Source organism: Lepidothrix coronata, unplaced genomic scaffold (assembly GCF_001604755.1).
Source record: "Lepidothrix coronata isolate B3197 unplaced genomic scaffold, Lepidothrix_coronata-1.0 Scaffold84, whole genome shotgun sequence".
NCBI classification, from domain to species: Eukaryota; Metazoa; Chordata; class Aves; order Passeriformes; family Pipridae; genus Lepidothrix; species Lepidothrix coronata.
In genome coordinates this window covers 3,633,070-3,660,433 of record NW_016690264.1, presented here as the reverse complement: position 1 = coordinate 3,660,433, position 27,364 = coordinate 3,633,070, and the positions used below count along the sequence as shown (strand labels likewise).

The window sequence follows — 27,364 nt, the reverse complement described above, 5'->3', positions numbered from 1 at the left end:
CGTATTCAAAAGTGAGTGAGGGAAGTAAGTCAAAGAAAATGACCTGCAGTCATGTGCTATATGCTGAAAATCTGCTTTCTTGATTCTCAGCTCCCTCACTGGTATGCCCTTGAAATGGTTTGAGGTAACAAGGGAGAAGGTGGATTTTTGGAGACTGGTACTGCTTCCCCATTGTCCCAGAGATATCTCTGTACTGTTGAGGGGTGAACAGCTGAGCAGCTGCATAAGGGATTTCAGGCATTGGTTCATGACACCTTAAATTACTTTAAATGAGAGGTGAAGAAGTTGTGAAATGACACATATGCAAATGACGTTGAATTATGGTTTTATATAAGATCTTCTGTTTCAACCTAATTGAAAGACAGAGGCCACTGCTGCAGGAGGAAATTATGAAAAAAACTATTCTGAAACATAAAAGTGTTTCTGATCAAGTAAAATTCTGTTTCTGTTGAATGTTTTATTTTGTTCCAGTCACATAAATTACCACCTTTGAAATACTAAAACTCCCACAATCAGCTTTTTATAACAGAAAATAATTTACATTTAAAAGGTTTAACTGAAGCAGCTAAACCTTAGTGATGAATGTGCACATTCGACAGTAAAACAGGGAAACAGCCCATGTTTTGGAGCCCATAGCTGCTATATATAATTTTAATATTATAAAGAACTAAATACAGTCTAGTGAGTGCTGTAGGTATGCACAGAGAGATTTGCTAGTTCTTGGGAAATGTATTCTTAAGGGTATAAAATGCCTCAGTACTGACACAGAGCCTTGGAAATCTCCTTTAGCACTGATAGATACTGTGATGGGAAGCACTGTGGCTTGAATGCATTTCATTCTCTGCAGGAAGTGATGAGCTTGGTCACATTACCGTCACCAGAAACCATTTCTTTCTCCTTGCAGTAGCACCTCTCTTCCATCTTGTGGTGGGTTTGCCCTGGCTGGATGCCAAGTACCCACCAAAGTCCCTCTATCACTCCCTTCCTCAGCTGGACAGGGGAGAGAAAATATATAGAAAGGCTTGTGGGTCACAGTAAGGGCAGGGAAGGATCACTCACCAATTACCCTCACGGGCAAAACAGACCTCAACTGGGAAAATTAGTTTAATTTATTACCAATTAAATCAGAGTAGGGTAATGAAAAATAAAATCTTAAAACCACCTTTCTCCCACCGCTCCTTTTTTCTTGGGCTCTGATCCCTCCTCCCCAAAACCTTGCCACAGCAACCCAATACACATCTTTAACTAATTAAAGGGGAGACAGAGACAGTATTTTAATTATGCAGTAACTGTGTTATGATTCTAGAAGAGGTTGCAACCGTTGTCTAAAAAGGCCACAAAATAGCCACAGAAGTTAGAGATACCCAGAATAAGGGTAACTGGTATGTAAGGCTTGTCTTCCCCCTGCCACATCCATCCCTGATTTATCTTCTCTTCTTCTCCTCTACTCCCTGCATTAAAGGGGGAGTGGGCCATTGCTGCTATAATGCTCTTATTCCCTGCTAGTGCAGAGAAGATATATTTCAGTTTTATGCTCTCCTCAAATGTACTCAGACATATGGAAGAAATATCTTACAGGTGTTTGTATCATTGCAGATACTCCAGAGAATTAAAAACCCTCTGTATTCCAACAACAGTCTTTCCCTCGACCTTAGTGTACTTTATATCCCAGCTGGGAGGCTGAGTCCTGCCATTACTGGAGACAGTAAGAAAATGGGTGGAAGTTTCAGCAAAATGGGGATGAGACCCTAGATATTAATTGTGGGGCTGTAGGGCCCCGTTGTGGGAGAAGCTGTACACAACTTTGTACAGAACAGCACTCAGCACACTCTGACGCAGCCGGATGTTTCTTGACATCTCCAAGATTTGCCTGGGGATTTGATCCTTCCTCTCATTAATATCAGAAAGTAAATTAGTGTTATATTGCCCTTCATATCAGACCTTTCAAGGGTCTCCCATCCTTTTAATTTAGACTGGGTCTCTGTGGGGAAAGCCCAGTAATAACACACCGGTGTGATGATTAGTAAGCACATTCTACATAATTACAGTGTTGGCATCTCAGGGGGGAAATGAAAGTTTGTGCTGTCCCTTTAACGGGACAATTTGATAATCCTCTTAGCATTTTCTCTTTTGGCTGATAATATTTCACACAATTTTACTTTGTAAAATATTCCTAAAGGGAGGCTTAAGCAATAATGCACAGATTATGGAAATGACTCTCATTAAGTATAGGGAGAGACTTCGGCAAAGCCGTGAACTGCTGCAAAACGTGTAACCCCCATTAGGAGCTTCATTTAAATGTTTATTCACAGAGCGGTAAATGTTTATTATAGAACACTTTATTGAAACATAAATTAAAGAACCCTAATTATACATATCACAAGCGTTCAAACAATATGCATTTATCAAGACTTAAGTAAAGATCAGAGGTGAGGGGAAATGCAATTTCTTTTCATTTGTGTCTCAGCAACGCCAAATTTGCACAAAAACACCTGGGCAAAGACACATGACCTCAAGGCAGGTGCTCTCCAGCTGTCCCTAAGCATGCACCACCTTCCTGAGTAACTTTGGAGGTTCCTTCATTGGTCTGTGCATCACCCTTCCTATCTATAAAATGGCTGGGGGCTGCCAGGGTGTCAGGTTGGTTTGGCAGTTCTTTGGTATTCAGGGAACAGAAGATGCTGTGCAGGTCTCACAGTGCTCTGATCATTGTGTCACTGATACATAATCCAGGAAACACAGTGTAGCAATTTCCCCATCATGGTCCTTGGTTGGATGGAGGTGTTGTTCTTCCTACTGATTCCCAGAGAACAGTGGTTGATGCCCCTGCAGCTCTGCCCATCCCATCCCATCCACTGTAGGTGCTGGGGAGGGGATGGACACTGAATAAGGGCAGGTAAGAGGAGTTGGTGGTGGTCCTTGGCCTGAACCATGCATGGACCCTCATTCCTAGAGTCAGGAAATACCCAGTTCAGAAGCACCATCCTACCTTTATGTCCATTTAGTTTATTCATTTGCTGCATTTCAGAGGATCTCTTAAGAGATATCCAAGAGAGGTACATTTGGATCAACACCTCCAACAAACATGCTTATTTCCTTCATTATTATGCCAGTTTTTTGGGGTTTGGAGCTGAGAGGAAGGTGTTAACTAAAGTTGCCTTCAGCCATGGAAGTTATAGCTACAGATCTCAAGCAGGTTTAAAAATCTTTCTGTCCTTGTTTTCATTAGGTGTACATCCCTTTTCTAGCTCATCTGCAGCTCGTCTTTAAAACTTCATAGCAGTTGACCTATGCATTATTTATTGAGAATGCTGAATCTGCACATTTCTCAATCTACATGTTTGAAGATGTACTCTGCTGCAAGTCCCCCACTTGGTTTGGTTTCTGATATATTTGCAAATTCTCTCCATTTTGTTGCTTTCCAAAGTATGTGTTTTCTGTGCTGAGCAAGTATCTTGATACTTACTCTTGCAAAGGCAAATCCATGTCATCAATATTGGTAGGGATCATTGCAAAGCTTTATTTTCCCTCCTAATGGTATGTGTACAGCTCAGTGCGATGTGGATGTACACAAGTGTCTCCTGAAAGAGCCCTCACGCTCCTGCACGTGGACAGCCTCGGTGACCTTCTCTCCCAAGACTTGTTCCAGTTTCTTGTTTTCTCTCTTTGCACTCTCTTTCTGCACAACATTTTTGATTCTCAGAATGTTGACTGCTGTCTTTGTTCTATCAGTAGCTTCAACCCTCCCTGTTCTCCAGTGGCTCTTCTAGTCCATTCCCAATGCACTTCTCTGATGTTTCCTCTGCTGCTGCCCTGGGATTTCTGAGACAAATGTGGATTTCCCTGTCGTTCCCTTCCAAGCACCTCTCTGTCCCTCTGCACATCCTGCTCTCCAGTCTGCCAGTCTGTGCTGCTCCCTTCCACTTGTGTCACATCCTTATGGTTCTCATGATGGCAGGAAAGCAAACCTCAGCTTTGTGTTTTAACAAACCAGAGCCAAAGCAAAGGTGTTACAAGCGTGTGTCAGTCCGTGCAGCCTCCTTGTGTTCGGAGCAATCCTCAGCTCCAGCATGGCAGAGCTGCCAGCCGGTGAGGAGACGCTGTGTGTCTGTGTCTGTACAGCCTCGTGCACGAGAATTTAGTGAAGCTGGAAAGGAAAGTGCTGATTCCTAGAAATGGGGCATTTTTGAAGAAAATAAATTATTTCGAGAAGTTTCCGGTCATGTTTTATTGTTTTATAAAAATTAGGTCCTTTAAAATGGTCTGTCTTTGTGTAATTTATAACTCCTGGAAATGGGAATAAAAATAGTTTTAATTCTGGCAATAATTTCGAAGGCTGTGAAAACCGAGTGTTTTCATTGACCAAAACCCTTTCTTTTCCTAATGTTGGATAGGACTTTTTTATTTTTTAATTTGTTACTCCATCCCAACCCAATACAGGACTCGGAAAAGCGTCAAGAACTCATAAATACTCAGTGAATAGGAATTGCTTTCCCATGAAGATGTCTTTGCCAGGACCTGCAGGTCAAGGGCCCTGGAGATGGGCTTTCATTGCCTAGAAAGAGCGACTGTACCAAGTGTTCTGTGTCTGGGTGACGTGCTGGATTTTCGGGGACAGCAGAGGGAGCGCTTTCTGTTAACGAGCTGTGGATATACAGGCAGGGCTTTCCATGGAATAATTCTGTAACAGGGATAATTGAGCAGTTAATCAAGAATAGCAAACAAGGGCTCCATGGAAGCCCAGTTTACAGGGAGGACAAAATTGCCCTATTTTTCACGTGGCTATCTCTGTATTATGGTTGATTTTCTTTATCGCCCACTAACAGTCTTACTTGGAGAATGGTTATTAGTTTGGAATTTCTACAGTTAATCTGGTAGTTTAGAAGAAGCATTATCACAGGCTCCCGTAGGAAGCCCATGTCTCTGTAATGGACAGGGGACTTAGCAGCAAGCAAGGTCTTATCTGAAAACCACTATCCTTTTTTCCAGCAAACTGGCTGATGGGGGTCTCCTGGCTAGTAAGTCTTGCTGCCTGCAGCCACTAATGCCCTTCCTACCCTTCCTCCTGCCTGAATACAACAGCAGCAGGGACACTGGAGTTTACTCTTCCTGGCCCCGATGTCCCTCTGTGCCCCAGATCACAGCCTTTCCTGACCTTGCTGCACCATGAGACCGTGGAAGCCCACGACTGCCAAGCTTCATCTCTACAGTAAGAATGAAAAGTAACAAGGGAAAGCATTAAGGTGCTGAAAGGCATCTGGTTTTGCTATGTGAAAGCACAGCTCAGCCATGTATTGCTTTTGTGGGTGTAAGGGGGAACAGCCCTTCCTCTGCCAAGTTTTTGGCAGCACCCATGTCCTCAGGGTTGTGTGACCCTTTGTCAGTTTTTATGTATTCATCCTATAGCCACATTTATTGCTAATAGACCCTGGGTGCATGCTGAGGAGCTCTTGTACAGGCTATTATCTCCCTTTCTGCTGGAAGCTGAGCTTTGTTGCTCTGCTAACCAGCACAGCAGCTGAGTGAACACAACATAATGTTCATGAATTATTGCAGGCAACATCCATGTCCTCCCCAGTGTTGTGTGGCAGGGTCATCTGCTCTTCACTATTCTGGTCTACCCAGGAAATCTCCTTCACTGTCTATTTTTGTCCAGTATTTTCACTTTACATCCAGTGCAGTGGTGACACATTGGTTATTCGACCATAATTCAGTACATAAACCCAGCTGTAACCAGGAACATTGCTTTCTGCATGGCCTTGAGTGCTGGAGCAGAACTCACCTTACCTGAATGTGTGTTTTTCCAACAACGTACAGGCTCCAGTTTTTTTGGCTGAGACTTTTCTGAGCATTCTGCAGCCCTGGTTCACTGGAGAGCGACGTTAGAGGTGTAATGCCTGTGCCATGGCCAGATTTTGGCAGTGGTGGTATGAGCGTGCTCCAGAGTGCCCACAGGCAGCCTCTTGCTCCCACAGTCCTGATGGGAATGCTGCAGGGCTCGAGCAGAGCATCCTCTCGCTGCAGTGGGAGGTCAGAGACATCACATGCTGGCTCTGACTCGTGAGTTCCCCATGGCACTACAGATTTGTTCCTTGCAGTATGTTTTCTAATGGTCTTGTCATTCTGGGTATAAAGGTCTTGATTTGCATCATGTGATAGTTCTCACTATGAGGAGTTTCTCAAACTGAGATTTTATTTATAATGTGGCAGCCACCAGGAAGCAGAGGGAGCTGTAGTCCCAGCCATAGAAAACTGTCAGTCTAATAATTTCAATTTTGAACGTCCTATAAAATTCAGCTCCCGCAGCCTCCTTCCAGCTACTGCTGTTCTGGACATCCCTGGCTGGAAATCTTGTCCCCAGTATCAGAAGCATCTCGTGGGGCTCAGGCATCTTTAACTCACACGGTGTCTCCCACCTGGGGACATACTGCTGTGTCCTCATGTTGTCACACCCAGTGTCCCTGTATCCTGTGACCCCACACGCCGTCCTCCATCAGTGCCTGGCAAGAGGAGGGAATGGAGCTAACGCTGAGCACTGCAAGCGTGTGTCTGCATTCTTCTACCCTGGTGTGGGTGATATTGATTGGTCCATTAATGTAAATGTCTTGGCTGTTGTGTGTTGCTTTTCTTGCTTATTAATCAAAATAATGCAAAACGAGGGGAAAGCAATTCTTTAGGAAAAAAATGAAATGCCATCAACAGTGATTGAATACAGCCTGCTGGAATGTGATGGGGCTGCCTGCCACCCACCAGGCAAGAGGTTACCCACAATAACGGGGGAAAAAAAACCTGAAATGCTTTATTTTGATAATTTTGGGCAATGTTTAGATTTTTTTCTCTTCAAGCACTGAAGATTTGCCTAAATCTCTTTGTTTGTTTAAAAAAAAAAAAGCCACCCAATATTTTGTTTGTATTTACTGACACATTTCAGTCAATTGCAAATGTGGGTTTTTTTGGATGCTGCAGGTTTTTGTTTTGCCTGGAAAACAAAATGGAAGGAAGCAACTTTAATTTGCAGGCACCTTGATGTTTTTTTTTGCTACTGCCAGCTGGGGAGACCTCCCTGTAGCCAGCAGTGGATGCAAAACACTGAGACATGTACATAAGGTGAATACTCCCACTGAACCAATTCACACATTGGAAATCGAGCTGGTGCTTAACTGCCTTGGTGGATTGAGGCTTTATCAGTAACAAATAGTACTAAGGAGTAAAAATGATCAATTAAAGAACTCCTAATGAATCAAAATATCAGCCTCTCTGAGTTGGGAAGGCCAGAAGCTGAAAGGCAGATTAGAAAAGGTGTGAAATCCCCTTGTTCAGTGTTTCTGACTACCTGGTAGCCACTGCTCTGTGCTGCTTGTATTTCTTGGTAAAGCTGAAGAGAAGGAAACTACTTGAGACACTATTGCTGATCCTGTTTGTTTCTATTGCACAAACAGTGGGGAGAATCCAGATATTTATTTATGTTTCATGCACAGAAGGGAGGGGGGTTAAAAAAAGGTGTCTGGAAAAAATTGCTCTCTTTGAAATTGATCGTTCTTACCTCAAACCTTGGGAATATTCATTTGTTTTCTGATACAGTTGGTGGATTTTGCTATGCAACCCGGCAGTGTGTGAGAACATAATGCATGTAGTAAAGGTGACTAACCCCTGAGAATGTCCCCACTGGTGCCAAGTGGCCCATATGCTGTCATAAACACTTTTTTTTTCTTTTTTTTTCACGCTGATCACATAAGCCCATTTTGGGTAGAAGATCACATTAGGCTCATTCATTACCTGCTGTGCTGGTCTGTGCATCTGCAGTGCAGCGTCTCTGCACTGAGCTTTGGGCTACATCCCTGAGTGTTTTCTGAGGTTCCAAAGTATCATGGGTGTACAGATCTTCTGCTGTGTGCATCCTGGAACATTCTGCAACAGAGATAAAAATTACTCTTAAAGGTGACTAAACTTCTGGGGAATGCGGTTGTTGATAGCTAGTGTTAGATTTCATATATATCATCAAGAGAAATTCCTGCAAACTGATATTTGTAGCAAAACTATCATTCCTTGTAGCAGAAAAGAAAGAAAATGACTGTCAGATGAACTGACTATCTTTATGAATAAATTTCAAATCTAATGAGTATCGTGTGAGAAACAGGTGTGAGACAGTAGTGAAATTTTACAGTACCACTGCAAATTTTAATCTTCACTTTTATTTTTCTTGAAAGTCCGTCCAAAAGCAAAATTTCAGGCCTAGGGCTACTGAAGACCATCTTTAAAGTTGCCTTGTGATTTTGAGCAATGCATCATGAGAGCAGTGATGTTCAGATGATACATTGCACTCATACATCACAAGAGCACTTTCGCTCTCATGATATATTAGTATAATACACTATCAGAACACTATCACTGATGTATTACTCAAAAACACGGTTTCTGACCCTCAAGAATCACCCTCATCTCTAGGCTGAATACACTGAAAGCTGTGGGTAATGATAAGAAATCACATATTTGGTTTCTAGGGTAAAGCTGCGGAAAAAAGAAAAAAGTGTGGTATTCAGCATATTTCATTAACTGAGACATCCTTGTGATTTCATTTTATTCACTGAGCAGATGTTTTTGTGGATTGAAGCTAACACAATATAGGTGTGTTTGAATTTTCTTACAAATAGCCCAATAAAATCTTTTTCATTTCAAATTTCATTAAGCCATGTTTTGAGAATGTTTCAATGAGATGTAGGAATTTCAGCTGATTTCTACATCATCAAATTGAATCAGGTGCAAGCTATCTAAATTCTATGCAAACCATTTGGTGCTGTTTCTGATGCATTCTTTTTTTTTTCTTTCTTTCCCTTTTTTTTTTTTTTAAAAGATTTAGGCACCATCTAAAAAGATCTGGAGATCCATAAATGTGATCTGCCACTCATATTCTTTGCTGCCTCTCCTCATTGAGGTGTTGGGGTTTTTTTCCCTGAAGAATTATTCTTTGTTGTTGTTTTTCCTTTTCTCAAAAGAGAGTGAAAGAGAAAGGAAAAAAGGTAAAAGAATGCTTTGCAATGTAGTGGCTGAACTTACTGCAGAGAAGCAGATGGATGACTGTTTGTTTGATTTCCTAGTAGAGTTTGAGTCTTGAGGATCTTGAATTACCCTTCCTTTATGGTATAAAGAGAGTGTCAGGAAAAAAAATGGTAATAGTAATAATATAACATCAAGGTGGCAAGTCATATATTTGTGTTCCTGTCCACAGTGTTGTTTGTTTTCCCCATACCTCATCAGCACTTGTGACAAAAATACTTTGCCCTCACCTCCTTCCCATGCTGGGTAACCCAAAGCTGCCTGTGCAGCTCATAGTCCTCAGCTCTGCTGTCCCCTGAGCCGTGGCCCTGCCATCGGAAGAGGGATGCTTATGCTTCAGGCTCTGAAAAACTGGACTGATAATCCTTGTGCCTCGCAGGTTTGGGGCCACCTGGTGCTCTGTAGTCCATGTCCCTGCAGGGGTGTGTCCCCAGCACGTGCCACGTGCCCCTGGGGGCTTCAGTTTGTTGTGTTCAGGCTATTTAAGCTTTTTAACCTTGTGAAAGGCTGTGCTGCACAGCCTGGGGAGTGTCCTGTTCTGTCAGCCTTTCTACCTGCATGGTGTCTGTGGTGTCCCCTGGGCTCCTCTGTCCCCCAGGCTGTGAGCACAGCCCTGAGCCCAGGCTGCCCACACGGGCCCTCTGCCACATCCCATCACAGCACCCTCTTATTCTTGTCGGTTCTGAAGACACCACACGCATCTCTCCGAGGGACATTGTCATTGCAAACCTCTGGCTAAATACATCTCTGACTGACAACTATGAATAATTCCACAGAGCCTCTAAACTTCCTGGCGTTTCAGTCTGCAGCTCATATAATACAGCAGAGCTGCTTTCTCGTGTTTTTCATCTTTTATATTCTCCAAAGAGTCGAGATACAGTTATGGACCAGGTTAATGTGTTTTCCTCTGAAAATAATGCTGTGGGAGCCTGTGTGTGGTTACTTGTGTGTGTTGAGAATAATACTGACAATCCAAAAAACAAAATCATGAACCTGATAATCAACATTATTTTTTTTTCATGTTTTCAGCATGCTCATGTCCATGTGCTTCCAAGGAGGGCCGGAGACTTCAGCAGGAATGATGATGTCTACCAGGAGGTAAGGGTTACACTTTATTTCTTCTACAGAGTTGGTTTTGCTGTTAGTAAATCACCTTAATGATCACGGCCCTGCCATGGGTGGAGGTAGTTAATGGGGTCTCTGGGTCTTTATTACTTGTAAAGACCTATACTGGGATTTTCTTGTGAGCTCACTCTCTGAGGAAGGATACAGTTGACACCTTTGGTACTTCAGTCTGTCACTGCACACAGAGCAAGGTGACATCTCTACAAATAGTTGTGTTCCCTTATTTTGAGGGCTCAGGGAAAAAGAATGACCACATGGTTAGCCTGGCTGCAGAGAGTGTGTCCTACACCAGCTGCTAACCTGGGGTGCCAAACCTCCCCCTTCCAACAAGAAAAAACACAGGTGGCTTGTTATAACTCAACCACAAATTGCCTTTTGGCCTGATTTTTGTGGGGCTCTGCTCAGGTCTGGACAAATCACATTGTAGCCCCAAATATGAAAACTAAAGGGCAACTATGCATATGGATCTGCCTGTGTGCAGATTGTATGGCAGAGCCGGGCATGTGAGCTGTTCCAGTGTGACTGAATTACTAGCTTTTGTTTAAATGAACAATTGTACTGGCATTACAAAAAGCTTTTCCCAGCTTGACAGCTGTCACAATGATTCTATGAAAAAATCTCACTATTGTTACATTTACGGATTGTTCTTAGTGGTTTTGGTAGAATCCTCTATCTGAAATATGACATCTCCTTATCCTTCTGAAAGTAATTAATATAAACTTGTTCAGTGCTACTGCAATACTATCTGCTTGAAGGAGAATTCATGACATTTTCTGCTTTTGTATTTTTGCCTTTGTCATATACGCATGATGGCAACTCCCCACTCACAAAGAAATGGTAGCATAATTTAAAGTTTTTCAATTACTTAAATATGCAAAAATGGTGGAAAAAAGTTTATTACTGACAGTAATATCAAGTGTAGTGCCTGGGAACCCTAAGGTAAAACTTTATAATGAACCTGCTGGGCAAGGAAATCCCATGGAAATAAAGGATGGCCATCTTATCTGCTGCTATGGTTAAAGGCAGTTGAGTGAGACAACTTGAAAGTTAACACCAAAAGGGTTGTCAGGCATTGGAACAAGCTTTTCAGGGAAGTGATGGTGTCACCACCCCTGTAGGTATTTAAAGAATGTGTATTTGTGGCTCTCAAGGACAGGGGTTAGTGGTGAGCTTGGCAGTGCTGGGTTAATGGTGGATTCAATGATCTTACAGGTGTTTTCCACCTAAATGATTCTATAATTCTATGATTTTTCCTTTTCACGTGTGTTAAGCAGTTTTCCATGCTGTACTACCCCACAAAATCTGTTTCTATTTTTGTCGTGTTTACAATTCCATTTGCTTCTTGTTTAACACGTTTATTTCTCCCTTGTTATAGCTAAACAGAAACAGGCAAAACTCTGTTAATGAACTGCACTGTATCTTTAGTGTTGTTAAACGCAAAAGGGTGACAAATTGGTGAAAAATATTTTTTTATCTTGTCATTTTCAGTTATAGCAATTGTAGGTGTTGCTTTTAGCAGACATAGGAAGCATAAATATTTAGACACAGATGTGATAATATATCTTTTGCAGCCTCAGAGTCTAACCAGCTATTCTTGAACACCAGAGAGCTAACTTATGCTTTTGTACAGACTGTAGCTGAAGAAAGATTCCTTTTTTTTTAGGATGCCAGGGAAACAAAAACACATTTGCTGCTATAAAAAGTTTATTGTGAAGTTCCGTCACTGGCTGCATTGGAGGATGGAGGGACTTAAGCAATTTGCTATGATAAATGAATAAAGCTATTCTGAAAAACGTGAAAGGGACAAATTATTAAAAATAAAGCTGTCTTTGGGAAATTATTTGGAGAGACCACCTTCCAGCATTATCCCAGCATCCTTTTCCTTGTAATATGTGATGTGGAGGCTGCTCAGCCTCTCTCAAACAGTTTATGTAATTGTAAAGTGCACCCAGGCTAAATTCTGCATGTTGTGGTGCCTGGTTTAACTACTGCAGCTAAAGGCTTTACAGCTACTGGGAATAATTTTCACAGGCTCTGGGTCTCAGCTCTGGCTCCACATGTCTGTTGCAAACCCCTTTCTCTCTGTAAATGCCTTTGAGCTCTCCAAGCTCTGCAGTTGTCATCTGTATATGCTCGGCAGATTGCTGATAAATCCCATTGCTCTGAGTGTCTGACAGTGAAAGGAATGCCCAGATGTTGAGACATCAGCCCTCTCAGGAGACTTCTAGAGTTGAGACAGCTAGAAAGTACTTGCAGTCTCTTACTGTGTGCTTAATTTCTCCCAGTTGGTAGAGGAGTGACCACTCATCTGATGGAAAAGACAGAAAAAAGCATATCAAGTTAATCCCTGCTTAATCTGTTTATTGGGATCTGATATCTTCAGGCTTTTGGCTATGAAGCTCTGACAGCCTTGTCTAGAGCAACTTTTAAGTGTAAAGAGTATAATTAAAGGTAAGGTATTCTTAGCACTTGTATTTTAATAAGGTTTCTGATAGACACAAATGTCTGCTGATTTCTGAATGTATTTTAGAATTATAGTACTGGAATATTAATTGTAGAAGGGGTAAAAGAGGAGCTGACACTTATTCCTCAGCACCATCTCTAAGGCATTCTTGGTAGAATTCATCACTTAATATTTTAGGATTCTGTACCTCAGTGCATATGAAAGAAGTCACTGTGTGATCTTTCTAAGATACAAAGAGAATGATTAATAGTGAAAAACACATCTGCATTGAATGTTTTAGATGTATTTCCTCTGCATCTTTGCAGGGCTATTTCTTGAGAGGGTATTTCATGGGAAGTGTCAGCTATCTACCCTCTGGGCTCACTGTAGTGGAAAGCTAAAGCTATAGTTTATCAGTTCTTACATTTTTCTGCAGTTGTTTGAAGCCTAATCGTGCAAGTTTGCACATGCCAAAGTTAAATTGGTCTTACAGGGTTTCTTTTATAGAATCAGGCCCCTCATGTTTTACTGTTTCAGGATTACTTTTCCCATCTACATCTTGAGTAGTTCTTATTCATTAATCAACTTTATTTCTTGGACTGCAAAACTTTAGCAGCTAAATATTAGGAGAACTGTTCATTAGAATAACTCTTTATACCCCTATGTTTTCTGTTTGGTTTGAAATAGATTAATATTTTACATTTATTCATCCAGGAACTTAAAAACCTCCTCTCAAGTAATTGCTTGCTATCATGACAGCATGTAACAGTGACTGATAAGAATTTTTATGACTCAAGAACATCTTTACTGTAGAACAGGCCCCTGTGTTGTTGCAGTCAGCACAAGTACTGCAGAGTTGTTGGAGGTCATCATGTCCAAGGCATTCAAGAACATTATCCTGAAATGTCCCAGCAGTTTCAGGCATTTTTGGGCAGCCCTCATTCAGTGAGTGTTTGAAAAGTCCATAGCACAGCCTGTCCCTGGTCTCCACTGAGTGGTTAGCCATTACTGCAATATAAATAACATTCATCATCCTTTAGGTTGGCAGGTAATAGCTGTACTGGGCCAGAGAGTATGGGGCTTTCTCAGAAAGGAAGACTCAATCAAAAGTCTGCACTACTGTTATGAGTGCTGACCTCAATAAGTTAATTTCGAGGCTGACAGACTCAGATGGGCAGCCTGGTCTCTTAGTGAAACCCTGAGCAGCCCTGGCATGCAGTGGTGTGTTTTGTGGTGCTCACCCCTGTTCCTCCCCAAATCCTGTGTTTCACTTGGTGGTTGCAGCCTGCTGTAACAGATGCAGCTGCCTTGGTGATGCAAATCCAGGGCTGTGCATGCAGAGCAAAGAGTGCCCTGCCCCTCACCATCCTCGCTTTCATGCCCACCTCATCTTCTTGCCTGTCTTCAGTTCCCGGGCTAGACTGTAGAGCAGTGGAAAAGGGGAAAGCATGAAAGAGAGAGGTTAACCCAAACCCCTGGGTCTCCTTCCCCCGGCTGCCTGCCAGACCTGCATCATGGACCTCTTGTAATGAGCCTGAGTGAAACTTCCTAATATGAATTCTTCGGTAATTTAAAAGATGTTGTAGAACACAGAAGCCAGCAAAAGAATTCACTTCATGCTGTCCTCCTTCCCCTCTGGCATTCAGGCAAGCGGCGAGAGACTCACTTAGGAAGAGATATTTTGACTTAGTGATCTCACTCAGCACGTTATGTTAAATCATTTCAGCAAGAATACCTATTAGTAATCATTTCCAATTCCAGGGAGGATGAAGGAGGCATTTTGGCATATGACTCGAGAACCTGCTGGGCTGTTTCTTCAGGCTGGCAAAACAGGGGAACTGTGGTGAATTCAGAAGTTTAGTCAAACAAGCCTGAAGTTTAATTCTCCCTGAGTGGCTTTGACTGTGACGTGCCATCACTCCGACCTGCAGACAGGTTCCTGCGTGCGGCTGGGCACAGAGCCTGGCTGAGGGCTTGAAACCTGCACAGCTGTTTGGGCTGCTTCCTACTTAAAGATAAGGTATAAAATGAAAAGATAAATAAGCCCTAATCCAGGTCCTGCTAGACAAAATGGAAAGATGCCCAAAGGCTTCTGTGAGCATTGGATTGAACTATTCATGAAAATTAATGGCATGCAGAGCTAATAGGCTGTTCCTTGGCCTCGGAATTATACTGTACCTTCTGGGAACATATTGTAACCTGATGGTAGATCAGTCTGCTGCATCTGAACTCCCTTGGGCCAGACCCTGCTCTCTTTGCACCCTGCTTGGGTAAACCCATGGAAAGGGACAGAAGCAGCACAGAATCTAAGTAGTTTTGTGGGTTCTTTTTTAAAGCTCTGGTTTTCCCAGCTACGGATTTTATTTCCCAATCTTCTTCTGATGCAGCAGCAAATAAGTTCTTTCCAGTAGGCTCTGGATTTTATCCTGGTCTTGCCAATGTTGGTCTTTCTGACTGTGAGAATCAGAGGAGGTTCTGCTGGCCAAGGAGCGTGAGCCTTTCCCAGTTGCTCCCTGAGTCTTGTGATATTATAGCGACTCCAGCAGGGCAAGCCAGATTAACCATGCGTGAATGTTTCTGGCTGAGAGTATTGCTGTCAGAGCTAGAAATGTGCAAATCATCATGGTTTGGATGTGGTAGCTGAATGGACAAAAAGTCATTTTGAGTTGACCTGAAACAATTCTTTATTTTTTCCATCAAACACATTTTCTTTTTGTTTTTAGCAGGATGATGTGTTTTTGGCACCATGATATGTTATCTGATTATGATTTGAAAGTCCCTGGATAATGCTGGCATGCCAGCATATTATTCCATGTCCTCAACCTACATAAGGCAAAACTGGCAGATTTGTCAGTAGGGCCCAGCAGGAATAGTGGGAGACATCTATAGTCATGTATGTCTCCCTAGATGGAGATCCCACTGTTTGTGATATTTTCTGCCTTTTCCAACCCTGTGAGGCCTTTCCTAATTTGGCACCTGAAATCTTTGAGATCTTCCTGTATTCTGTGTGCATTGCTGCACTTATTTTAAGATAGCAGGATATCATAATCAGATCTGATTAAGAGCCATTTCATTCACTGTAGTATCTTCCATCGGATCTAGAGAAATGGAAACAACTCAGCTATAGGAATTAATTAGAAGTGGTTAGAAGTGTTCCCGTTAAGGCAGCCATCCCTCATGATCATACACATGCCCTTTACACCTAGGCTTTGTCTGGAAGGCAATGTACATTTGGCATTTTACATATCATTGAGTAACCTCATTGCCCTCTAGTCCAGCTGTCTCTCTACATTCCATCACTGCTCCTGATGCTTCTTACCCTTTCCTCCCTCGAGGTTTCTACAATCATTTTCCTCACAGGTAAAAAAATAGCTTCTAGAAATCACTTACATTTATTTGATCTATAACATAGGGGAGGCAAATTTTTGTGGCCATTACAAAGGGGCTCATGGCCCCCTCTGTAGGATGTTTACCTTGTTTAGCTCATGGAGTATTTGCTCTGTTGTGCCCTTGATGGTAGTTCATTGACAAGTGACTTAGTGACTTAGTGACAAAGAGCCTCCAACGAAGGAAGAGTTACTGATAAGAGGATTAAAGTGAACATGGTCTCTCAGGCCTGTTCACACTGTCAATCCTTGGACTTGCTTAGCTGTTCAGGAGCTTCTTGTGTATTCCCAGTCCCTAGGTAAAACTGTCTCCAGATCTCTGCTTATCCTTTGAGGCAGTGTAAGCTGAATTCCTGCTGGTGGGGAGAACATGCCCCGTTAGTATCCTAGATACTCAACTTTTTGGAATTGATGATGTGGAAAGCAGACAATCCTATCAGGGAACTGCCATTTTCCAAGGAGAGATTTTTCTTCTCTGAACGAAAATGTTGCATTAAACTTCAAATTAAATGCTCCCTTGTGTTCTCTTTAAGGCTCAGGATATGGGAGCAGGTAGTTGGTAAGCCACAAACCAAATCACACTGAAATCCAGTGCACTGCACAACAGATGACTTCAGCAATTTGTTCTGCCAGTAGCAAGAATTTGGAGAGTCCCTTCTCAACCCATAGGACTGATCTAAGTCTCAGTGATCGAATCCTCTGACCCACCTGCAGTTGTGTAAAGATCCTTTGGGTTTAGCTTGTGATCCCACAAGGATACCACTCTTTGTACCCTGTAATTTGGGTCGGTTCCTTTATCTGCTGTCTTGCAAATATGGATCACAATGTTTTGAGGGATCAGCTTTGTACAGTGGAGGTTCAAGGACCAGGTATCTGGGAAGTGATTGTCTCAGAGGAGACACCACCTGAGCTGGTTGTTGCTGGCAGTTTTGTTGGCTCACCCAGCACTGAATCAGCAGCTTCAGTGATTCAGATGCAGTGCTACCTGTTGCTTTCTACATATGGCTTTTGTAAATTAAGGTGGAGGTGTATTAGTGAAACCAAGTGTTCTTCCTTGTGAAGAAGGAAAGAAAAGTCTGATGGGATGGGTTTACCAATATCTGTAAGGTCAAGTTAATTTATTTTTTGAGTCCAAAGGGTGAAAAAACCTATAGATATGAGAAATAAGCTTTCTAGATAAGTGCTTGTATTCTGGTGTTGTTTGTTTTGTGGGTGGGAAAAAAAAAGGTATCCTTTCTTTTTCCTTTATATATTTGCCCAGTTTTCCTTCTTTCTTTTTTCTTCTCTTTTTTTTTTTCTTCTGGGGAAATAAAAAAACCTCAGCACACACAGACAAGTCTCCATTTTGTGCATTTAAAACAGTAATTAAACACTTCATTGCCAAAGAGAGATCAGGCCCCATTCTATACCGTTAGTGCCATGTGTTAAAAACTATTTAATGTGCATAAAAAACAAAGGTAGAAAATGATTTTAGGCTTAATACTGTGGCAGTATGCTTCCCTTTCCCTTCTCTTTCCCCCCTTTTTGAGGCATTTGCTCGATTTTTTCTTCTCTTTTGGGCCCCAGTGATGCAGGTACACAGACCAGTTGCTGGGATTGCAAGGGCTCAGGTCTCCATGGGCAGACCTGGCGAGGGATTGAGCCCATATGATGCCAGGAGAAGGCTGATGGTAAAATGAGTTCAGAATGAGAGTGGGCATTAGCTTTTGTTGCAATGTTTTTGCCAGGAAAGTGGTGCAAAGGGACCACAGACCTGTTCCTATACTGGGGGCAAAAAATCTTATTTCTGTTTCAGAAAGGAAATTTTAACAAACTATTGCAGCAGAATGAGAATTCAGTTTAACAGAGTGTACACGATTTGGTTTTGTTTAAATATGTTAAGCACCATTGCTTCTATTCCATGTTAAGGATTGACTTTGGTGCTAGGTTGCAGCAGTTTTCCTTAATTGCTTTAATCCTTGGCCTTAAGAAAATGAATACTTTAAATTTACACTTGTTAAGTACATTGCTAATGAAGAAAAGGCTTTAGCAATCTTTGGCAGACCTGAAACTATATGTTAAAAAAAAAGAAAAAAGAGGAAGAGAAGAGAAAAAAAGAAAGAGGAAGAAGCTAATCACCAAACCATTCTGTTAATGCTTATTTTAATCATCTTGCCTGCCCTTGCTGGCAGACAGAGCTGTTGCTGCAGAGGCAGGAGGCAGCTATTGCCGTCAAATGGCGCTGATGTTGAGAACTGGGCCCAGGAGGACAATTTGACTTGTCAGTTTATATAGACATAAAGCTTCATTGTTGTGCACAGACACAACTGGCTTTTTAAAAGCCTATTTCCCTCCTGATGATGTGAGAATCTGCTCCCCTCTCTCCCACTGTTCTCCAGCCCTCCAATTTATTAGATGGTGTTTGTAACCCTGCACAGTGTTTATGTGGGGCTGTAGGAGCAGCTGGGCTTTGGCAGTGCCCTGAGCAGGCCACAGTGACCACACTGCCCACATTTGGACCACAAGGTCAGGAGTAAAGAGCTTTGACTCCACACTGGGTGATGCCTCTTCTCAGGGAGTTTTACTGTGCCCATATCACTGAATTCTCCGTGGAATTAAGTGAGTATTTTAAAACACACGAGATGCTCAAAAGAAGAGAGGAACTACGAGCGTTTCCCTGGGGGCGGGGGGGGGGGCAAAAATGAAGCATCTCCAAAATTCAATTCATTACCAGAAACGTACGACCTGTTTTCAAAAACAGCTCATGCTGCTATTTTCCATGTGCAGGAAACTTTTATCTTTCTGACAAAGAACAGTTGCAGTTAGCAAAGTGTGCTAACACCTTCTTTTGGCTGCCTGTGCCTCCCCATGCTGCAGGGAGCCACTGAAAGGGTTTCAAGTAGCGCAGTGCAGCGTTTTCCCCCAAGTTTCAGTTTTTACATTCTGCAAAATGGAGAGAGTGACAACTGGTGCCCACACTGAGCAGCAGCATTTACTACTTCAAGGGAAAGAAAGCTTCAAAATCTCCCTTGGCTGAGTTACAACCTTATTATAGCTATCCAAGTGCACGTATTCCAATAATCAGGGAAAGCAGGGAAGTATGGCAGCCTTTGTCCCACTTTGCCTGGATAGCTGCAGCATTGTGTCTGGGGCTGGCAAAGAACCCTTTCCTGCATTTAATTGCAAAAGTTGATCATGAGTTTTAGGTAGCCATATAAGCAAATCCACCTAACATTTCTATCTCCCTTTTGCTTACATAAATTACTTCAGTGTACTTCAACGTGCTTTTAGGGATTGTAATTGGTGACCAAGTGGGAAGGCATTACAATAAATAGAATTTTAATGGAAGGCCATTTCTTAGAATTTTTTTTTCTTCAGTGATCAATTTTTTCTTTGTTTTCGTAAGGAGAACTCTGTTATCATTCATTACATGAATGTCTTTGAAAGGGCAAATGCACATAACTGCCAGGTCATGTACAGCATGGGTGCTATGCAGAGTTTTCCTCAGCTGAAGGATGATTGGGAGCAGTAATTGAGATTAGCTTCCCAGGAGAAGGGATCTCTGCTCTCCTCATGATTTTTTTTCTCAGTAAAATAGTTGCACTTAATGCATTTACGAGCAGACTGTAAGTGCTAACATACTTTCTTTCCATAGCCCTGCCATTTCTGTGGCAGCCTTACTGAAGAAATAACAATACATAAAGCTGCACAAACACTTACGGTCTTAGGTGTCTGCTGCCACTGGCACTTTCAGATTTTCTATTTGAAGATAATTTCATTTCACACTTTTACATCTGAAGTGCCTGTTTTTGAAGATCTCAGAGTTAGGGTTTTTTTGACATATGTTAATTAAGTTTCCTACTGGCTCTGTGAGTGCATTAAGTAATAATACTTGTAGGAGTGATGCAGAGAGGTGAAGGGACATTGTGAAGTTCTGGAGTGAGTCAGTGTAAGACTGCTGAGTGCAGATACATCCATGAATCCCCAAACAAGCAAAAGCAGGAAGCAGGATTGATCATCCATCTGCAATTACATGGAGTAATCCAACACGTGAAGTTCATGCTTCCCTGTAGGAAACTGTGGCCCTAAGGCAGCTGGTAGATATGCTGGGATGTGCTCCCCAGCTTTGAGCAACATTGAAAACTTGAATGACTCTAAAGAACTTTGCTTCAGGTGTTCGGGTTTTGTTTTCTTTTTTTCTGGAGAATAACACTGCTGGCATTTGCAAAGTCAGACTGTCATCTAGTAGTGCCCTGGCTTGATTCAGGTAAGGCCTGTGAGCTGTAGCAGTTGCTGCTTTCTGAAGGTGGACACCTTGGGTATTTTAACAAGAGGTGACACGTTCACTCAACTGTAGATAAGAGGGGGTCTACCTTCACTGGTGTGGTGTCTCCTTGCAAATGCTTAGGGAAAATATTATAAGAATCAATTTATTTATGGAGTGTCCCAGGTTTTTTTCTCCAGAAAGGCACATTCAGGGAGTCCTTTGCCATAAGTGGATTCTCAGGTGGCTTTCTAAAAAAAAGATAAGCAAAACAGCCATTGACTTTCAACAAGAGTTGGATGTCTAAATAAATGCTTTGGAAATAAAGGCTTTGGGAAAGCCAGCCCTTTATCCTTCTGCATTAGGTTGCTGTGTGCAATATTGACACTCACTAGGATATTATTGGCATGTGATTTTCTCCTCTCATCTTGCACAAGGGCATGAGGCAGAATTGCCCTCTGATGCATGTGAGCAGAGGAGTTTTGGATTGATGTATCAGCACTTCGTGTTTCTGGGTCGCTCTGGGGAACATGTGCAGAAGGGAAATAACAGTAGAACAAGGACAGTTCCCAGGTTAGATAATGTGCTCCACTGACATCCTTTACTTCACCTTTAAGTGAGGTAAACATAATGAAGCTAAGAACAATCTGGTGTTTTTCCACCACTTTTAGCAACCTCTTGTCATTTTAAGCTGCTGATGTTTCTTCTCTGGTACTACCTGGTGATCCTTTTTACATGTTTATTACTGTTGCTTCTTCTCAAGAAATAAATTTGCTGAGAGTAAAGAAAGTTGCTCATTAGGGCAATGTAATTAAAGGAAAAGTAGACATCATGCCAAGTTCCATTTTCTCTACAAAGCGCCACCTTGGAGATTGCCTGAAACTCAATTACTCATTGCTATGCTTATTAGAGAGAACAATATGCTGAAATGATCCCTACTCCTAATAACCTTGTTTTCTACATGTGAATCATGTTAATACTTTTTTCTTTAGTCCCTTAATCACCATATATAAAATGGGTCTGTTTCTAGAGGGGGAATAGGGAAGGTGGGCTACATGGTGGGTGTTCTCTGAATTGCCACTCTCCATGGAGAGTTTCTTGTTTCCTGCTGATCCACAGTCATTTTTCTGGCTTTGTTGTTCTTTTCTTTTACTTACATGAAACAGCACTTATTAACAGATTAGATCTTGATAAACAGATTTCCTCTGGTGGAATGAAAATGTTCATCATCTGCCTTGCTCTCTCCCTTTGGGGGAAGGAGTGTGCAGTATCTTCCACGTCTTGGTCTCTTCTGCCTTACCACAAGGTTTCACCAAGACAAATAACTTCTCAAAAGAAAGCTGATATTAACACCCTAAATAACCTTGTTCCAGTAATTAGTCCAGTGCCCAAGTTTTCTCTCCAGTGTGCTATCCTGATACCTTCCCACTGTCCTCCTAACATGATGTCTTCAGCTTCTGTGAACAGGCTGTTCCTATGGCCCCAAAAACCCTGTGCACCTTCATCAAGGTGTGTAACAGGGAGCTGTAAATACCAGTATTCTGTCCAAGTTTTGGAAGACACCTGAAGCCATGAAGGAAACATGAGGCACTTCCATCCAGCCCATAACATCCAACTCTCCTTAGCTCTGTGCTCAAGCCTTACTCTCTAAATGTGGAGGAAACCTTCATTAACTGGGCAATTTGACAGAATTCCAGTAGAAGTGAAGGACAGAAGTCTTAATCATGATATGTCCAAAACTGCCATGGGAATGTGGGAAAATTGACTGACATTCAGGTTCTGTAGTTGCCAAGCTCATTTGAGTACCAGTAAGTTCCCCTGAAATTCTCTGTCAAAAGTGCCCCAAGCAATCATAACAAACTTCACTTTTGGTCAGATTTGTGGATGGAAGAGGCTGAATATTGAAAATATCTGAGAGAGAGGGAAGTCATTTGTTCCTAAGAAAGAGAGCTTGACTGGCAAAACTTCACTGCCAGTGTGGAAAAGAACTGAAGAAACAAAAGGCTCTTCTCTCTTTGCTGCATGTTCCCATCCCTGGAATTGTTCAAGGCCATGTTGGATGAGGCTTGCCCTGGCAGGGGTGTTGGAACTAGATGACCTTTAAGGTACCTTCCAACCTAAACCATTCTATGATTCTATGATAAGAAGAGGAGACTGATCCAAGTACCACTAGTGTCTTATATGTCATAGGAATATACTGTTCCTAAGAAATGCTCTGTGTTTTTGTTTCAGAAGGAAATGCAGGGCTGTATAGTTAACCATTCCTACTCCTTCTTTAATGCCAGAATATTTCAGTCCTTTTATGTAGAGAGCAAGAAGACATGATTGAAAAGGAAAGTCTTACCCTTTGATGTTTATTTGTTGCATTATCCACTTTTCACGGGTCTATTATTCCAGAATCCTATTGAGCCATTCATTGCCAAGTGGACCTCTCCACTGCTGTCAGTAGGGAATTTCTGCCTCTAAATCACATAATTTGGCCCCTTTTACTTAACTTAGGGCCAGATTATCAAAAGTGTTGAGCACCAGCTTTCTGAAGGCTTAGCACCTCCTGCCAAGGACAGATTTTCCGAACTGCTCTACACAGAGCAGCTCCTGTTGTGACCCTTTAAGGACAGATTTGCAAAAGAACTCAGCAGTTCCCTTTCACCAAGGAGCTGAGCCCTTTCCAAAATATGTCCAGCTTTGCTTAGTGCCAGGCTGGAAGATAAGGACTTTTGAAAATATGGCTTTCAGCAAGTTCTGTGATATGGAAAAATACTAAATTACAAACATTGGGAAGGACTTGAAACAAATGCTTGAGAAGAGGCAAACCTCCACGTTTCAAGATGTGCCAGTTTTTACTGACTGATAGAAGGGCTGGAAGAAAATTTTGGATCTGAACAAGTTTTCCCATAATTGCCCACTAGGAGGTTTCCTGCACATTCCCCTGCAGCAGCTGCCAGGCAGGATGCTGGAGCAGAGCACTGCTGTGCTGAGGCAGCATGGCAATTCCTGTGTTCCCAAAAATGCATTCACTTAGCAAAATGTGATTTGCAAGCAAAGTAGCACAAAGCAGCCATTATTCTTCTACCAGTCTTTCTGGGGAAAAAAAGTGAAAAACCAACCAACCAACTATGACAACAACCACAAAAACAAACAAACAAACAAAAAGGAAAATATTGACTTGCATCTTATAAAAATGGGTTGAATTTTGCTTTTGAAATTTTAAACCCACAATTCCCCTTGCATGCCCTGCACTGTCTTGTTCTCCAGAGAGCCTTCCCTGGTGTGGCTAGCAAGAAAAATCTCTGCAGAACAGTCTGTGTAACCTTGGAAGTTTATGGGTTTATAGGTGAGTGTTCTTGACCTGGAAGTATTGTAGGCAGGCGACAATGGAGGATGGGATGGGGAGAAGGTGTTTCAGTGTATAAAATGCAAGTTTTTAAGCATTAACCCTAAGCAGCACTTGAGCTCCTGGGAAAGTAGTTCTGTTAAACTTCTGTGTGTCAGTAAACTGAAGCTGCTCATCTTGCATGTGTCTGCTGCGAGGTGGGTGTTTCCCTCCCACATGGGAGCAGGCAAAGGAACACTAAAGCCTCAGTTTGGGAGCTGGCACAGCCCAATGCGAAACAGCCTTTTTTTATTTTTCCTGGGCTGTACAAAACACCTAGAGAGCCTTGGCACATATTACCCTCAGTCCTCTGAGACCCCTTGTGAACTTAGGATGGGCTTTTCCTTTGGTTGTCCAGCCCCACTTGCATTTGGTTTTGCTTTGACATAAAGTACTTTTTAAAATAACGAAATAGATGTAAAAGAAATAAAGCAAAGGAGGAGGAGCAGGCTTGGTAAAAGCCTTTACTGCTGTCACAGGACTGTGCAGCTTCTGTGATTATCCCTTGCCTTGTTCAGCAGTGTATAATTTAATGATTGCATCCAGGGCATGCTATTAACTTTCTTTTCTACATCTGCGACCCCAAAGCTCATTAATTCTTTTTACTATTCCCCACTTGACGTGTGTGTATGTGTATGGAGAGGGCAGTGGCTAAAGAAGTGTTATGGATTTCATATCTTCGCTTCGTCTGCCACATTATAGCAAATGACAGTTGATTAGGTCTTTCTATAGATCATTACCAATTGTTTTCTACCTTGCAGATACTGCTATTACGACAAATCTATCATATCCTAGAGATCCTATGCAGCTTGTTATTTCTGTGTGATTTATTACACTCGCAGTAGAAATGTTGTTAGCGAACATTGGGGAAGCAGTGAATATATTGAGAAATATCAATGTATCCTCATGTTCTGGCTTGCAGTGACAGTCAGTGATCCATCTCACTGACACTTACCTTGTTAACATTTTGATCAGATGGCAAATTTGTCATTTTTCATGGTAACAAGTATAAGTTTGTACAAGAATTGCAGAAACATGGGGAAGATAAAGGGCCCCTCTCTTAGTTTTTCCCAGTGTGATGTAATCAGTAATCTTTCTGGAAAATGAAATAATTACTTTGTGAAAAAGCTTATCCACTAGAAATTGTGCCAGTGTTAGAAAGCTCAGATTTCTCTTCATTTGAGGATTGAAAGAGTTCTCTTTGCAGCCATTACTGACACTTTGATTAACACACCAAATCAACATGAAATGATAATATAGTATAAAAAGGTTTACAGTCAGATTTCTTCTCCTTGATTGTAGCAAGGAACACAAAGATCTCACAAGTAAAAGTGAAGGCATTATCTCTTGGAACAACAGAGTACAAAATACTACAAACACAACGTTGCAAATTTCTTCTAATCCTCACAGTCAAAGCTTTCTCTCAGCTCAGCTGTCGGCTCTGCAGCTTTCCCATTCCAAAGTGTGGGCATGAAAACTGTGCTCAAAGCACAAGTGGGCTACACAGGGGGAAATTACAGCCCCTAATGTAAGAGAGTCATCTCAAAGAGCCAGTGATTCATCTGCACAGCCCACAAACACATGAAAAGGGGGCAAGAGAAAGAGTAGGATGTTGCCTCTTGGCAGTTGTTTGCCATCTCTGAGTGGCTTGTCCATGCAAGGGATTGTACATGGAAGCATCAATATGGATCAAAGAACCATTTAGGTTGGAAAAGGCTTCTAAGATGATTGAATCCAGCCATTAATCCAGCAATGCCAAGCCCAACAGTAAATCATGTCCCCGAGTGCCACATCCGCATGTCTTTATTTTAAATAACTCTAAGGACGGTGACTCAACCACTTCCCTGGTCAGCCTGTTCCAGGGCTTGAAAACCCTTTCAGTGGAGAAGTTTTTCCTAATATTCAATATAAATCAGCCTGGACAGAGGATGTGTGTATGACTCAAACTTCAGTTCAGGAGCAAACCAGACTAAATCCAACAGAAATAGCCCTTCTTCCAGGACTTGCATGAAAGTTGCTTTCATTCAATTATTGTTTTTCAGTTTTATCCATTGAAAACTTGGCTGCATTATTTCAGATATCAGTGGGGTACAAACGGCAAGTGCCAAATGTCTCAGTCAATATGATGGAAAAAAACCAGGGGCCAAACAGTTCTTCATTTTACCCTGATAGATTAGAAACAACCAGACTAGGTAACTCTTGAGAGTACTTGGCTGGGAGTTTAACTGAAATGATGCAGCTTTTCTTTCTTATTGCCACCTAAATGACTGGATAGATCTGATGTTCAGCTGGGTTTGGTTTTATCTTGTTGCTGTTTTTCTAACTTTATAGTGCAATGTCAGGATGTAAATGCTGTGAAGGTGTTATTAGAAAGGCTCAGATTGTATTCAGAGAACGCACACGGAAACCAAACACTGCTTCAGTTGTGTCACCTCGGTCATAACAGCATAGCTTTGAATTGTTTAATTCTTCTAATGTTATGCATAGCAATGCAATAGTTCAGGCACCAGAGAGCTGAAGCAGTGAGTCTTAGTGCTCTGCAGCGATTTGAGAAAGCACAATGTCATCTACTAGAAAGTCTAATTGTTATGATTAATATTTAGCATAGGGAAGTCTATGTGGAAGGGCACAATTTACATCTGCTTGCTGAATTGAATGAACTACTGATTTTTCATTTTCTTTTATCTTTAGCATCCTGTTGAACAGCAGAAAATGTATGAGTACATATTTGCTATAGCAATCTCTCTTGGAACAAGGCTGTGCCTCTTACAAAGCCACTCTGCAGGTCCCTGGCCCAAGGGAGCAGCTGGGCAGCAGCACATTTGCTGTGAGCTGAGCTGTGAGCTGAGGACCTTTACAGGGAGACATTGGGGTGCAGCTGCACCAAACTGGTGAGACCAGACCCATGCAGGAATAGGGCTGATAAGGTGATGGGAGACAGGAGGGGGACAAGGGGTGGCTGTACTTTTTAAACCAACTGTGGCAGGGCATCTTACAGATGTGTTGGGCCTGACAGCACAATCTTTCTATGTAACATTGCCACACCATAAATGCAATTGCCTGATAACTCTGGCCACTTAATAAGTTCTTCTTCTCACTGAAAACAAAGGGATTTAATTAAAAAGGAAGAAAAATACTAAATTTCCAGCAAGTATTGCTGAAGGAACTTGGGCAAAATGTTTTCTGGGAGAAAAACTAATAGTGAAAGAGGTGCAATGAGAATACACAGTGAAGTAAGTTTAAGAGAGCTGGTTGACAAGATATTGCTGCAATTTGTCTTTAAGATCACACAGAGAGCTGACAGATTTTGCTAGGTCTTGGTGACATTCATATAAAAAAGTTTCCTAAATCACCAGCTGAAATTTCGGACAATGGTTTCTGATAAAGGGATATCGGAAAGCTTCACCTCCTGAAATTGGTGACTCATTTACCATTATCTCCATTGAACAGCTGAGATCTTCCCTGTAGGAAGAGAGATGAAAAATTATCTTCTGAATGTACCATATTGCTTCCGATTCCAGAGAGAAGAAGGGAATTAATGTTGAGGATGGTGTTGCAGTAATTAGTTTCAGATGCAAAGGGCTGAACGTAAATCCCAACAAGCAGCAAGAAGGGGATTCACCAGCAGAGCAGCTGGAGGGTGGTACTTTTTTTTTTTAGAATATGCAATCAGTGTTGTTCATCAGTGTTTTGCTTCTTAATAATTAGAACAAGATTAAAAAAAAAAGGCAAAAAAAAGC

The 27,364-nt window shown here is 41.9% G+C and overlaps 1 protein-coding gene across 1 annotated transcript in view; it reads left to right on the top strand.

The window, feature by feature from the left end:
• Nucleotides 1–27,364, top strand: part of FHIT (fragile histidine triad) — a 213,514-nt gene that overhangs the window by 118,613 nt on the left and 67,537 nt on the right. The window contains exon 4 of the mRNA XM_017820522.1: nucleotides 10,084–10,152. Within this exon, the coding sequence (XP_017676011.1) occupies nucleotides 10,084–10,152 (69 nt within the window). The remainder of the gene's footprint in view (nucleotides 1–10,083; nucleotides 10,153–27,364) is intronic.